General features: G+C 37.6%; 1 protein-coding gene across 5 annotated transcripts in view; it reads right to left on the reverse strand.

The window, feature by feature from the left end:
• Window positions 1-24: 24 nt before the first annotated feature.
• Window positions 25-13,471, reverse strand: part of LOC306878225 (epithelial discoidin domain-containing receptor 1-like) — a 39,084-nt gene continuing 25,637 nt past the window's right edge. Inside the window, exons 10-19 of one of the 5 annotated variants that reach the window (XM_079430431.1) lie at window positions 13,100-13,147; window positions 12,175-12,335; window positions 10,050-10,251; window positions 9,342-9,455; window positions 7,610-7,905; window positions 7,318-7,445; window positions 6,231-6,428; window positions 5,895-6,159; window positions 3,187-3,336; window positions 25-3,103 (exon numbers count right to left, since the gene is read on the reverse strand). In XM_079430431.1, the coding sequence (XP_079286557.1) occupies window positions 2,963-3,103; window positions 3,187-3,336; window positions 5,895-6,159; window positions 6,231-6,428; window positions 7,318-7,445; window positions 7,610-7,905; window positions 9,342-9,455; window positions 10,050-10,251; window positions 12,175-12,335; window positions 13,100-13,147 (1,703 nt within the window). In that variant the 3' untranslated portion in view covers window positions 25-2,962. The remainder of the gene's footprint in view (window positions 3,104-3,186; window positions 3,337-5,894; window positions 6,160-6,230; window positions 6,429-7,317; window positions 7,446-7,609; window positions 7,906-9,341; window positions 9,456-10,049; window positions 10,252-12,174; window positions 12,336-13,099; window positions 13,148-13,471) is intronic. The other 4 variants (XR_013784936.1, XM_079430432.1, XM_079430433.1 and 1 more) reach the window with 4 other exon arrangements.

Consider the following 13,471-nt stretch of genomic DNA (forward strand, 5'->3'; position numbering starts at 1 on the left):
TAAATGAAAACAAGCACCCTATTTCACTTTATTTGAAAAGGTTACTTTATTAAAACACCTACAAAAATAGACAACACAGGCAACGACACTGACTAACACAGGCAGGGAGTCTAAAACAGAGACAGACGGACTCGATTAATAACAGATAGCAATATTAATGAAGAAAATTATGTCCCGTGAAGTATTTACATTTTTCATTATTAATGAAACATGAATAGCTGAGGACAGAACATGCCCAAAACTATATTTATAAAAATACAATAAAGGTTCAGGGCCTCAGTGTACCCAAAAAAGCTTAAAGGTCGTTCAATAAGCATAATCAGCATGGTAATATAACCATTTGGGAATCACATTCTTCTGTGTATATTACAGTATACATGTTGCTCTACACCCCCACCTACACACACAGTCTTGCTCTTAAATGAGGAAGAGGTGGTGTCACCAAACCAGGTTCAAGTTAAATATACAGTCTGCAGTATGTAATTGTGTACTGTAGCTTTAAGAGAGTTTCCTGCAAGCTTCCTACAGGTTTAAATAGTAAATTCAGGACAAATGCTTTGCTAATTTTTCTGTTCATCCAGTTAATTTCTCATTATATAGGCAATAACTTTGTCACACTTATTGGTATAAACGTACATGTCTGTGGCCATTCGGTTTGTTTTTTTTCCTCTCTTTCTCTCACTAAATTCTTCCAGGCTCATTGCTTGCAAGTCCAGGCTCATATTCAGACTTTACAAATACTGCATTGGTAGCCAATTCCATACATCCCATCCAAAAGCATCTTTAAATTCCACACAGAATATACTGATGTCCAGAAGTTTAGGATGTGCATTCAGCTCTTCCAAGTCAGTGCACATACTGGCAGGTCATTTCAAAAACCATAAGCAATCATCAAATAAATCACATCCACACTTAACACCTGTTCACTCCAAGAACAATAACTGTATTGGTGTCCAATAAGCTCTTTAAAGTCAAGTGGATTCTGATTGGCTGTCAATCAGCTGGAAAAAAAATATTCTGAAAGTGATTCCAATGATATTGTTCCTTTGTGTTTTCATCGTTGTGGTTGTAGTGTGGACTTCTTATTGCTAGAATTCGAATCATTAACACTTTATAGTTATAGTTGTTGTCCTTAGTGAGAATGGGCCTTAAAGAACAATCATTGCCCAGACAGCAAGCAGTGTCGGCCCAGATCCAGCCCACATCTGGCCCGCATGGATTTCACACTATGAAAAACTATGTTGCTGTCTGGGTGGAATTACTTTTAGAATATATTTTTTTTCTAGCTGATGGATAAAACATTGACAGCCAATCAGAATCCACCCAGCTGTACAGTGGACAACAATATAATAGCAGCAAGTGCTTATAAGGAACAAAACATTATCGTCTATCGGTGTGAATGCTAGATAATTGTTGTTATGGTCATTGTTCTTGGTGTGAACAGGCCTTTATAGTCAATGAAGGAAGGAGTGACTATAAATGGTGAGATAACCGAGGAAAGGCCTACTCAAACCAAGAATGAAAGCTATACCAAAACATGATAATGCTCTGTTTATTACAAGCACAGGCTGCAGTTTTGTCTTCTGCAACTTTAAATGCTTAAGCTCCTCAAAGTCAGATTCTGATTGGCTTTCAATGTCATCAGATGGAAAAAGAAAAATCATTCTGAAAGCGATTCCCACCATATTGTTTCTTTGTTGATATCATTGTAGCGGTGGAGTGAGTTTCCTTGTTCTTACAGAATTATGACGATTATTAAAACTTTACAATTGTAGTTTTTGTCCATGGTGTGAACGGACCTTAAGGGACCATTTATGTGCAGACATACAGGGGTGGAGTCACAAAAATCCATTTTCTATTTTGGCTGAATTTGACAATCTCATGTTATGAGCCCGTATTTCACATATCAGCCACTGATGTACATAATTATTTACATAATGTAAATAATTCAGCCATTTATGTACATAATTGGGAATACACACCAAAAGATCTTTTAAATGTGTTATTGACATTTATCGACACTTTAAATGGTTCTCCAGGAGGTCAAAAAAAATTTTTTTATAATCAATGAGATGAAAACATCCCACTCAGTGTTGAATGTTTCTTAATGATGAATTACCCTCCACCACAGAAAAGACATGAAAAACTGGCTTAGACATCCTCAGATTGTCTACATGACTACGAATGCTAGCAAAGTTAGACTGAATTTACTGATTAAAAATGTTATTCACTATTTTCACTAAAAAACTATTTCTGTATTTCTGCTATTGTATGTTTTAATATGCATATCTGCCAAATGTTTCCCTAAATGGACAGTTTGTAGAGCCGTGTGCTTTTGTGCTGCCTGTCATCTAGCTAGGAAACCCTCCACCAGTATATAGGATTATGTTTCGAGATCTATTCAGTGTTTAGGGAATGAAGAGACAGTTTTAATACAGGTTAGAGGACCAGGATTTAAGGTTCAGATGCCAAGCAACATTTTATCCCAAAATCAATCTCACATTATTCCCGTTAGACCATCATCAGCGCTCAGTCATCATTACTGGACCTCGCAGAACACAGAAGACTTCAGTTTTACAGCAGGAAACAGTTACAGAGAGCTTTCATTCTTAGGTTCAAAGAGAAAATATGAGGCAGAATAATGTTTCAGGAAAAAAAGAGCCATTTCTGTGGTGCATTCTGGGAGATTTGTGCCTTGTATTGATAGCGGGGGAACAGCGAGTCTAAAATGATTTGGGAACAAAATGTTGCTTGAAGAGTTCAGGATTTCAGGATAAGGGGTGAGAAGTGGGTCATTTAGGGGCACCGAACCTGCGGCTTTTACTCGCCCCCAACCCACTCATCGAAAAATACACTAATTTACATAAGAGTGCTTAGCCGTGTCTGCTTAAAAACACACCACCAGTCTGTGGTCCACACACACTTTCTGACATTCTTTCGCTTTTCATCTCTCTGTCACTTTCTAAACCATGTTCATGGCGTCTTCAGTGAGGAAGGAGTGAATGTACGCAAAGGAAGGCCGTAGTTTACAGTCTCTGTTCCAGCAGCTAAGCATCAGCTCATACAAACCCTGTGGGCACACAGCCGGGCGAGACAGGTACACCTGATCAAGAGAGAGAGAGTGAGTGAGTGAGACTGTCAATGTTTTTCTTATGAGGGTTAATAAGTGTCAGCAAACACACATACCTGTCTGCCCTGGTCTCTGAAAAACTCCCCTGCGTTGTCAATGACCTGTTCATCAGTCATGTGACTGTACGGCTGCTCCTGACACACACTCAGCATCTCCCACAGCGTCACGCCGAATGCCCACACATCACTCGCCGTGGTGAACTTCCCCTACAAAAAAAAGATGGGTGTGCAGAACACCAGGATTATGTACATTGTGAGCTAATAAATGTGTATATGCATATGGCATGTTGTTTATGTGACTTTATTATATCCAGTGGGGTCCAAAAAGAAAGAAACATGATAAAATTATATTTATAATTTATGACACTATGCACGTGAGCTCCTTTGTTCACATAAAAATGTTTCAAAGATTTTTTATAATAAATGTAACTGTTACTTAATGAATATAAATTATGTAATTAAATTCAATTATTGTAATGCAGGAAAAAATTAAGAATTTTTATTAGTGGTTGTTAACTTTTTGGACCCCTAGTATATTATATTTTTATTTATTAAGACATTTTTTAAAATTCAATATGTTCTAATATATATTTATTTTCTAAAAGGTAATAAATATTAAGTCTATAAATAAACATTAATGAATAAATATAAATTAACTAATTAAAAATGCTTCCCCTTTCTTAATATCTTAATTAAGATATTAGTTGTCACAGTTTTTTGGAATTAATAAATAAAAAAAAATATATACAAAAAAAGTTATAATATAATATTATATATATTTATAAGATAAGTTGTAATAAACAAAAATAAAGTAATTATATACATAATAGTAAAGCATAAAAAAAGCATACTTATTCATTAATAAATAAAAAAGTTATAATATTTAGTTATTATAAGATAAAAAAATGTCTGATAAAAATATTAATGAATAAATATAAAGAAAATGTATCTTCACTATAAAATGCAGAAAAATATGAAGGTTTTTCACTTGGCGTAGCAGACGTTTTGGACCCCTTTATATACTGTATTTCAACTTATTAAAGTTATACTAAATTGTATTTTATTTAATTGTATTTATTTATTATAAGATATCAAATATTAAGTCTGACAATAGATATTATACACACACACATACATACATATACACACACACACATATACAGGTCCTTTTCAAAAAATTAGCATATTGTGATAAAGTTCATTATTTCTGTAATGTACTGATAAACATTAGACTTTCATATATTTTAGATTCATTACAACACAACTGAAGTAGTTCAAGCCTTTTATTGTTTTAATATTGATGATTTTGGCATACAGCTCATGAAAACCATCTCAAAAAATTAGCATATCATGAAAAGGTTCTCTAAACGAGCTATTAACCTAATCATCTGAATCAACTAATTAACTCTAAACACCTGCAAAAGATTCCTGAGGCTTTAAAAAACTCCCAGCCTGGTTCATTACTCAAAACCGCAATCATGGATAAGACTGCCGACCTGACTGCTGTCCAGAAGGCCATCATTGACACCTTCAAGCAAGAGGGTAAGACACAGAAAGAAATTTCTGAACGAATAGGCTGTTCCCAGAGTGCTGTATCAAGGCACCTCAGTGGGAAGTCTGTGGGAAGGAAAAAGTGTGGCAGAAAACGCACCACGAGAAGAGGTGACCGGACCCTGAGGAAGATTGTGGAGAAGGACCGATTCCAGACCTTGGGAAGCAGTGGACTGAGTCTGGAGTAGAAACATCCAGAGCCACCGTGTACAGGCGTGTGCAGGAAATGGGCTACAGGTGCCGTATTCCCCAGGTCAAGCCACTTTTGAACCAGAAACAGCGGCAGAAGCGCCTGACCTGGGCTACAGAGAAGCAGCACTGGACTGTTGCTCAGTGGTCCAAAGTACTTTTTTCGGATGAAAGCAAATTTTGCATGTCATTCGGAAATCAAGGTGCCAGAGTCTGGAGGAAGACTGGGGAGAGGGAAATGCCAAAATGCCTGAAGTCCAGTGTCAAGTACCCACAGTCAGTGATGCTGGTGTTGGTCCACTGTGTTTTATCAAGGGCAGGGTCAATGCAGCTAGCTATCAGGAGATTTTGGGGCACTTCATGCTTCCATCTGCTGAAAAGCTTCATGGAGATGAAGATTTCATTTTTCAGCACGACCTGGCACCTGCTCACAGTGCCAAAACCACTGGTAAATGGTTTACTGACCATGGTATTACTGTGCTCAACTGGCCTGCCAACTCTCCTGACCTGAACCCCATAGAGAATCTGTGGGATATTGTGAAGAGAAAGTTGAGAGACGCAAGACCCAACACTCTGGATGAGCTTAAGGCCGCTATCAAAGCATCCTGGGCCTCCATAACACCTCAGCAGTGCCACAGGCTGATTGCCTCCATGCCACGCCGCATTGAAGCAGTCATTTCTGCAAAGGGATTCCCGACCAAGTATTGAGTGCATAACTGAACATAATTATTTGAAGGTTGACTTTTTTTTTGTATTAAAAACACTTTTCTTTTATTGGTCGGATGAAATATGCAAATTTTTTGAGATAGGAATTTTGGGTTTTCATGAGCTGTATGCCAAAATCATCAATATTAAAACAATAAAAGGCTTGAACTACTTCAGTTGTGTTGTAATGAATCTAAAATATATGAAAGTCTAATGTTTATCAGTACATTACAGAAAATAATGAACTTTATCACAAAATGCTAATTTTTTTAAAAGGACCTGTATATTTTCATTTATTATGGCAAAGTTATAGTTCTCACCATGAGGATGCACTCCCATGCCATCCAGCGAATAGGCAGCACAGCTCGTCCCTGTATCCTGTAGTAATCACCAGCATAGAGGTTCCTGCTCATGCCAAAATCAGCTATCTTTATCTGGCGTTCTCCGCCGCGGTCTTCCCCCTCACCCCTCTCTCCACCCACCAAGCAGTTTCGCGTGGCCAGGTCTCGGTGCACAAAGTTCAGAGACGACAAGAACTTCATTCCTGATGCGATCTGACTCGCCATGGAGATCAAAGCTGGGTAGCTGAGACGGAGAAAGACATTTAACCTTCCACACTATGCCTTTCTATTACATAACATTGTGTGTTTGTGTACCTGATGGTTGGTGTATTATGTGAAGGTCCGGTCTTGTCCAGCAACACTCTATGGGAGAGGTACTGATTGAGGTCGCCGCTCTCCATGTACTCTGTGACCATACACAATGGGTCGCTGCTTACACACACACCCAGCAGGCAGATTATGTTCAGATCCTTCAGGCGAGATAAAATCTTCACCTCCTTCAGAAAATCATTCCTGTTGAAAGAAGAGCATGAAAAGAATGAGAGAGTAACAAGAGAAGGGGAAAGGACAGAACATTAAAGGGAAAGTTCACCCAAAAATGAAAATTTTGTAATTTACTCACCCTCATGTTGTTCCAAACCTGTATAAGTTTTTTTTTTCGTTATGTTGAACACAAAAGATGATATTTTGAAGAATTCTGAAGAACCAAACAGTTGTTAGCCCCATTGACTTCCATAGTGGGGAAAGAAATAGAAGTCAATGGGACCATCAACTGTTTGATTACCAGCATTCTTCAAAATATCTTATTTTATGTTTAACATAAGAAAGAAACTCATACAGGTTTGGAATGACATGAGGGTGAGTAAATGATGACAATTTTCATTTTTGGGTGAACTATCCCTTTAGGATATGAAGTGTATGAAGAATTTGAGTTTGCTACAGTTTTATAAAATACACAACAAGTATTGTTTTACAACTGACGAACTTTTCCAACCAAATCTTAACATATGCAACAATAAGATAATACACCCTCGTATGTCCCTCTACACCCAAAGTGTACTAATATATCAGTTTTTTATTTATTTATACAATTAAACTTTAATTGCTCATATGGCAGTTCCTTGAGGCATTCAAAATTGCATTAAAAATATTTTTAAAAAGTAATAAAAATTAAAAATAAAAACAAAATGAATACAAATTAATAATTAATTCTTCTTTACATTCATTCCAAATCAAAATTAGGTAGCATTTTTGTCATTTTAAAACATGACTTGCATTGTTAAGGTCAGATGGAGTAACATTTAAAAAACATCACAATATATAACATAATTTTTTATGAAACTATAATAATAATATATTTTTTAAATAATATATATTAAATAATATATATTTATTCAGTTACCTGGCATTTTTAGAGGCATCTGGCCTTAAAATCTTCACAGCCACCAGCAGAGGGCGCCCTTTCCTGACATTAAATGGGAACTCAAGGTTTGCAAGGTCCTGAGGGTTTTCAATCTCACACAGATGAACCTAGAAGGAAACACACAATAAATAGCTTGTTATACAGGAAACCATTTTATTTAAAAAGTCTGCTTTTGGCCACACATAAAGGTTTTTGGAATAAAGATTTCCTTAAAGCAAACAGAGCTGTATTTATTTGTAATTTGTAATGTTTATGTAAAACTAAATTATACCTCTCCAAATTGTCCTTCTCCCAGCTTTTCTTTGAATACAAGTCGTTCCCGTGGCAACTCGGGCAGAGCTGGACAATCAGTGGGCGTGGCTAAGAGGGCAGGGACTGCATATGTATTGTTACCACTAACGCCTTGCAGACTGATGATGTCAGCTTCTGCATAATGAGGAACGCTTCCCCCGCCTCCGGATGCTTCTCCATAATGAGCTGCTGACAGGCCAGGGGGCGGAGCTCCAGGGTAAGGAGGCGGTCCCTCCTGAATTGGTAGACCTTTATCAACCATATCAATAGCACATGCTGAGGGGAAGAAAAAAAAAGGTACAGAAGAAAAACTTTGAATAGAGAGCTAATCAGCTTCATTACATAATACTAATGAGTAATTATGAACCACACGCATGCACTTAAACACTCACATACACTGGAGAGGACACATTATGGACACGCATACTGTGAAAACCCTAACATACTCCTGTGGGCTCATACGGTACCTCATCCCTGACAAAATGATAAACTACCTTTTTTTTTTTTTTTTGGCCCTGTAGATTTAGTAAACAAACTTTTATTTTTGCTCTCACTAACTTGTCCACTGACAATATCAAACAGTGGACATACCTACTGTTCAAATGTTTGGGGTCAGTAAGATTTTCTTTTGAAAGAAATTAATACTTTTGGTTCAGCAAGCCCGAACATTTGATCGAACGTGGGATTATTTAAAAAATCTGTCAAATAAATGCTGTTCTTTAGAATATCCTGTTCATCAAACAATGAACTTAATTTCTGGGTAAACAAATTTAATTTCTGGGTAAACAATCCCTTTAAGCAGCAAAACTGTTTCAGTGTTGTTAAAAATGCAGCTTGAGAACCAAATCAGCATATTAGAATGATTTCAGTTTTGCCATGACAGGAATAAATCACATTTAAAATGTAGTTATTTTAAATTGTGATATGTTGCATAATATTTTTGATCAAATAATCGCAGCATCGATGAGCATTAGAGAAGTTAAATTATGGATTGTGTTGAATAACATTTTTTGGTGGTGTGATTCAACCCTTTAAAAAAAAAAAAAAAAATAGAAGTCAACAATATCTAAATAGGCTTAATATTTTCTCTATTTTTATCATAAAAGATAATTTAATACAATTGCAATTTTATTAGAAATTAGACAACAGTTTGTCATTTTGTTTTCTTCGCACATCACCTTAAGGCTTAAGCATTCCACTGACTCTGCCTCCTTGGTAAACGAGGACATTAAATCATAATAAATGTTATTATTTGCAAAAATGTTAGTTTTTTGAAAAGTTGAGGATTTTATTTTTTCACTGAATAATTAATATTTATTTAATTTATTTTCACTGTTAGATCATCTTAGTTTTAAACATACTGATTCATATTTTTTGTGGTGAATTTTCATATTGCAACATTGAAAGTTTAAGTCTGGAACAAGAGTAAACCACTACAAGCTTCCAAGACAATTTTAAATGTGCCCTTCAAATAACAAAAGATACCAATTTAAATCTTTTAGTTTTAATAAAAATCAACCCCAGAGACAAAGTCCCAAAAACACACTTAAAAAACACCCTTTTATGAATGTTTAATATCCTCTGTGCTGTTCTGGGGCCATTATATCACTCTAACTGTTACCTTTAGGACTTCAGGGGACTTTAACTGCTCCCTGGGGAGGACACCACCCCTCGCCCCCTTCTTAGGGCAAAATGAACCCCCTCTCTCTTACCCTGGGACAGGTTTTGGGGCTTTTCTTGCTGGCTGTGGCAGTTTGTCAGCCTGTTGGGGCCATGTGTCAGGTCAGACAGGAGGAGATGATATGCTGGGTTGTTTAACAGCAGTGCTAGGAGGACACACACACAAATCCCACGGACACACGAGTCCACGAAAGGCACGACAGTGTGAGCGGTCACCACAGGACAAAACACGACACGAAATGGCACAACCACAACCAAACCACAGCACGAAACGCCACAACAACAAAACACAAACAACAGGGCCGTTAAGAGGTGACAGAGCAAACCAGTTACATGTGAGATGCACAAACACAGCAGGCAGTGTTATCATTGATAATGATGCAGGCTGTTAATCCTACTTTCATTGGTCAGTCCATTACGGGACATTCGTTTATGTTAATTAAGATATGAAAACAATCACACAATGATTCAAAAATGAAGTATTCATCATGAAAGCAACTATGGAAGGAAAAACAGGAACATTTGAGTACAAGTGGGGTATGAGTGAAATAAAATCTCCCTCCCTCCTCTCTCTGTCAGATAGGACAGTGGTTCTTTGTGTTTGGGTTGTGGATTGTACTAAAGTACTTTTTCTGATGTCGTTTTGGCAGTGCTGTTCACTCTCCGTGGTGACCCGGGTTCCTGTGCGCTTACTGAGTGAGGTATATGAATGCTGAGTGTGTGTGTTTTGTGTGTGTCACCTGTGCTATCACATTGCTCTCGGGGCCGCAGTACAGTGCTGGGCTCCTGGTATTCTCCCTCGCGTTCCCGGTCGTCAGGGAAGGTGTGTATGCGCTGGTAGCGGCTGGAGTATGTGTGGGTGTTAGTGTTATTGATCACCACGTTGTCCGAAGGAACCGAAAGATGAACCCGCAGCTCATCGCTGGAGAGGCTGCCTTGGGCCTGGATATGGGGAGACAAAATTAAAGAGCCATGAAATCAAATTTGGAGTTTTGTGGTATTTTGTGCATGCCCGTTAGCCATCTGTATGTTAGTGTAGTCCTAAAATGCTATAACAGATAAATGCAAATAAAATGCAGTTTTCTATTATGAGAAAATGAATCAAACAGATAAACTACAAAAATATTTTGTTTTCATACAGCAGTCTAAAAACAGGCCTGGCCGATATTAAGCATTTTCATGGTTATTGGTATAGGTAATTTTCAAAACCGATTTGCCAAGAAAATAATTTAAAAGCATTTAAAGAATGTTTTTGTCAGAGCCCTTGATATTCTTCAAATGATACACATTTTCATTTTTACACCAGACATATATATTGGTTCAAAATATCGGTTATCTGTTTACTAGATCTGTAATTATTGGCATCGTCCCTGAAAACACATATCGGTCAACCCCTAAACACAGTAGTGGCATTTCTGAATGAATCAGGAAATCAGGATGAACCTTAATGTTTTCGAATTAATATGTTGACTGAACAATTTAATGACTCGCTCATAAAGATTTTAATTGATTTGGTGATAAATTAATCAGTGTTTTTGAATAAATCAGTGAATGATTCAATGACTTACTAATAAAGACAAATCACTTATTTTATTCCTACATGAATCAGTGCTTTTGAACGAATCAGTAGAACAAATATATGCTACAATCAGTGCTTATAAACAAATCAGTTAAACAAATGAGTTAAAGGTGCAATAGGAGATCTCGGAAAATGCTAACTTTAGCCTGATAGCACTGAAAGCGAACATCCCACCCTCCCTGCAATCGCTGTCCAAAGCCACGCCCCCTGAACGCACATAAGATCAAAGAGCAGAATACCAGAGACAACATTAAATTACTACAATAGGCTACATCAACGGTTTCCAATTACAGTCCTCGCGCCCTCCCCGCTCTGCACATTTCATATGTATATCTTATCACGTCCAATGTTTGTTCTATTCAACCGCAAGTCATAAGTGCCCTGCGAAGTGGACATCACCAGATATTCCGCCATGATTCCAGTTCAAAGCGAACGTATATGTTCCATACAAAGGGCATTAAAGTGTGCGAGACGTGAATTTAAATTGTATTTATTTATAGAGGTATATTGTGTCACACTTCATACTTCTCTAGTAAGTTTCATCTGTGTGTGAAGACGCTGCGCAGCGCAAATCCGTCAATGAATTTTCCGAAGTAAAATAAACTTCAACGGATTTTCCCTGTTCAGGGAGTAAGGAGCAATGAACACTGTGTAGGGAGCATGTCAAGCGGAACACAGTTCATGCAAATAGCTCTCTTCTAACGAGCTGGTTACGTAAACCAGGTGTGTTAACTAAGCGAGACATGCAAAATATGCAGAGACGGGGGGCGCGAGCACTGGAATTGGGAACCGCTGGGCTACAACATGTGTCATTCACCGGTGAGAAAACTTTATAGCACAGTTAGTAAAAGTACTACAATACCAGGAAGGAAGATTGAGTTGTTGATGTTTGTCTGCCATTCTTGCTCTGTCTGCACAGCGTGCGTGAACGCCCTGATGACGTATCCTGTCTGCGCGAATAGAGTGCGCAGAGGTATGCAAATACATACGTTTACAGGCAGGTAGGAAAGCCAATTAAAACGCTCGGACCAAACGTTTTGATTGGACGAACATTTCTTGGTCCTACACCTTCTACAGAATATATAAATACAGATAAATACATTTAGACCACTTAACTTAATGATTGCTATCAGGATGTGAAGAGACTTTCAACCAGAATAACAAAAAATGTTTCTGAAGACAATCACCTATTGCACCTTTAATGACTCGCTCACAAAGACAAGGATACAAACACTGAAAAGTCCCAGTGCTATTAAACTGTATAAAAAAATAGTAAGGAAAAACACCTTGCCAAGTAGTTTCTTCCAGTACTGCCTCCAAAGAATGACAGCTATGACAGCCAATAGGAGTAGTATAATTCCAACAAGACAGCCAATCAGGATGGCCGTGTTGCTGCTGTCATCTTTGGCCACAGGTAAGCCCGCCCTCAGAGTGACAGCAGGAAACTCTGTTAAAACCAAACAGTATTATGATAAAGCGTGTATGTTAGTGTAATGCTAGTCTGACATTACAAATTATTACAAACACGATAAAGGAGGCATTTAAAGGGTAAAATCAAAGCTTATCTGTCCATTACATCCACCTTCTTATCTCAGTGCTGGGTGGGGTAGTAATAAGTAAATGCCTTCATGGTCATTGACACACTTTGTGTGATTTTACTGGCTTTCTTAAACACTGTGTGTGTGTGTGTGTGTGTGTGTGTGTGTGTTCTTATGTTGGTAAATTTAGGAGGCAGCTGTTGTTTTGGGGGGACTGTAATAAGCTTTGACGGGAGTAAATGAGCTGTGAGAGTGGGCACAGTCCTAAAGCTGAGGGAACTGAAGTGAAATCAAAGCGGGACAAGAGCAAGGACAGCTGGAGCAATTCCACAAAGATACTTTATGAGTTTGGCTATATGAAACACTCAAAACAATAGAGCATTGTTAAAGTCAAGAGAAAAAAAAACATCCGAATCATGCAAAAAAAAAAAAAAAAAAAAATTATCTCCAGACTTCAAGATTGACACACATGCACACACACAACAACCAACCACATTCTCAAGGGATTTTATGAGGGCAGGGTTTTCAATTGTAAAGAAGTTTAGAGGGGAGCATCATAAAATGTCTCTGTACTTGTAAACATGCCATAAAAATCTAAGACGCAAGAACAAGTATTGGAGACGGTACTCTTTTCTTCCCCTTGTCCTTCTCTCTTTCTCTCTCTCTCGCTCACCTGTTTGTATGCTGCTGGGCAGCAGTGAAGTAATGGTCATGAAGAGGTCTGGAAAAATGAGGGTGTACAAGTCAGAAGAGGGAGAATAAGAGAGACAGGGGTGGGTGACATGGGAGTGATGAAAGATGAGGGATGGCAGACTGTGAGGATGGGATGAAGCTAGGCCTTTTCGGTTTGTAAGGATGCATTTTCTCAATAATTATCCAAATAAACCACATAAACAGGGTTGGAAATCAAGAAATGAAAAAAAAATTAAATAAGTACAATTTTATTGATTGATTTTACATATTTAGTCTCCTTGGTCCAGAGTATTTTTTTTTTTAAATAAAGAGGTTTGTTGTAATTAAGGGTACTTTTCGATATAGGCTTTTA

The sequence above is a fragment of the Barbus barbus genome (assembly GCF_936440315.1).
Source record: "Barbus barbus genome assembly, chromosome: 12".
NCBI lineage: Eukaryota > Metazoa > Chordata > Actinopteri > Cypriniformes > Cyprinidae > Barbus > Barbus barbus.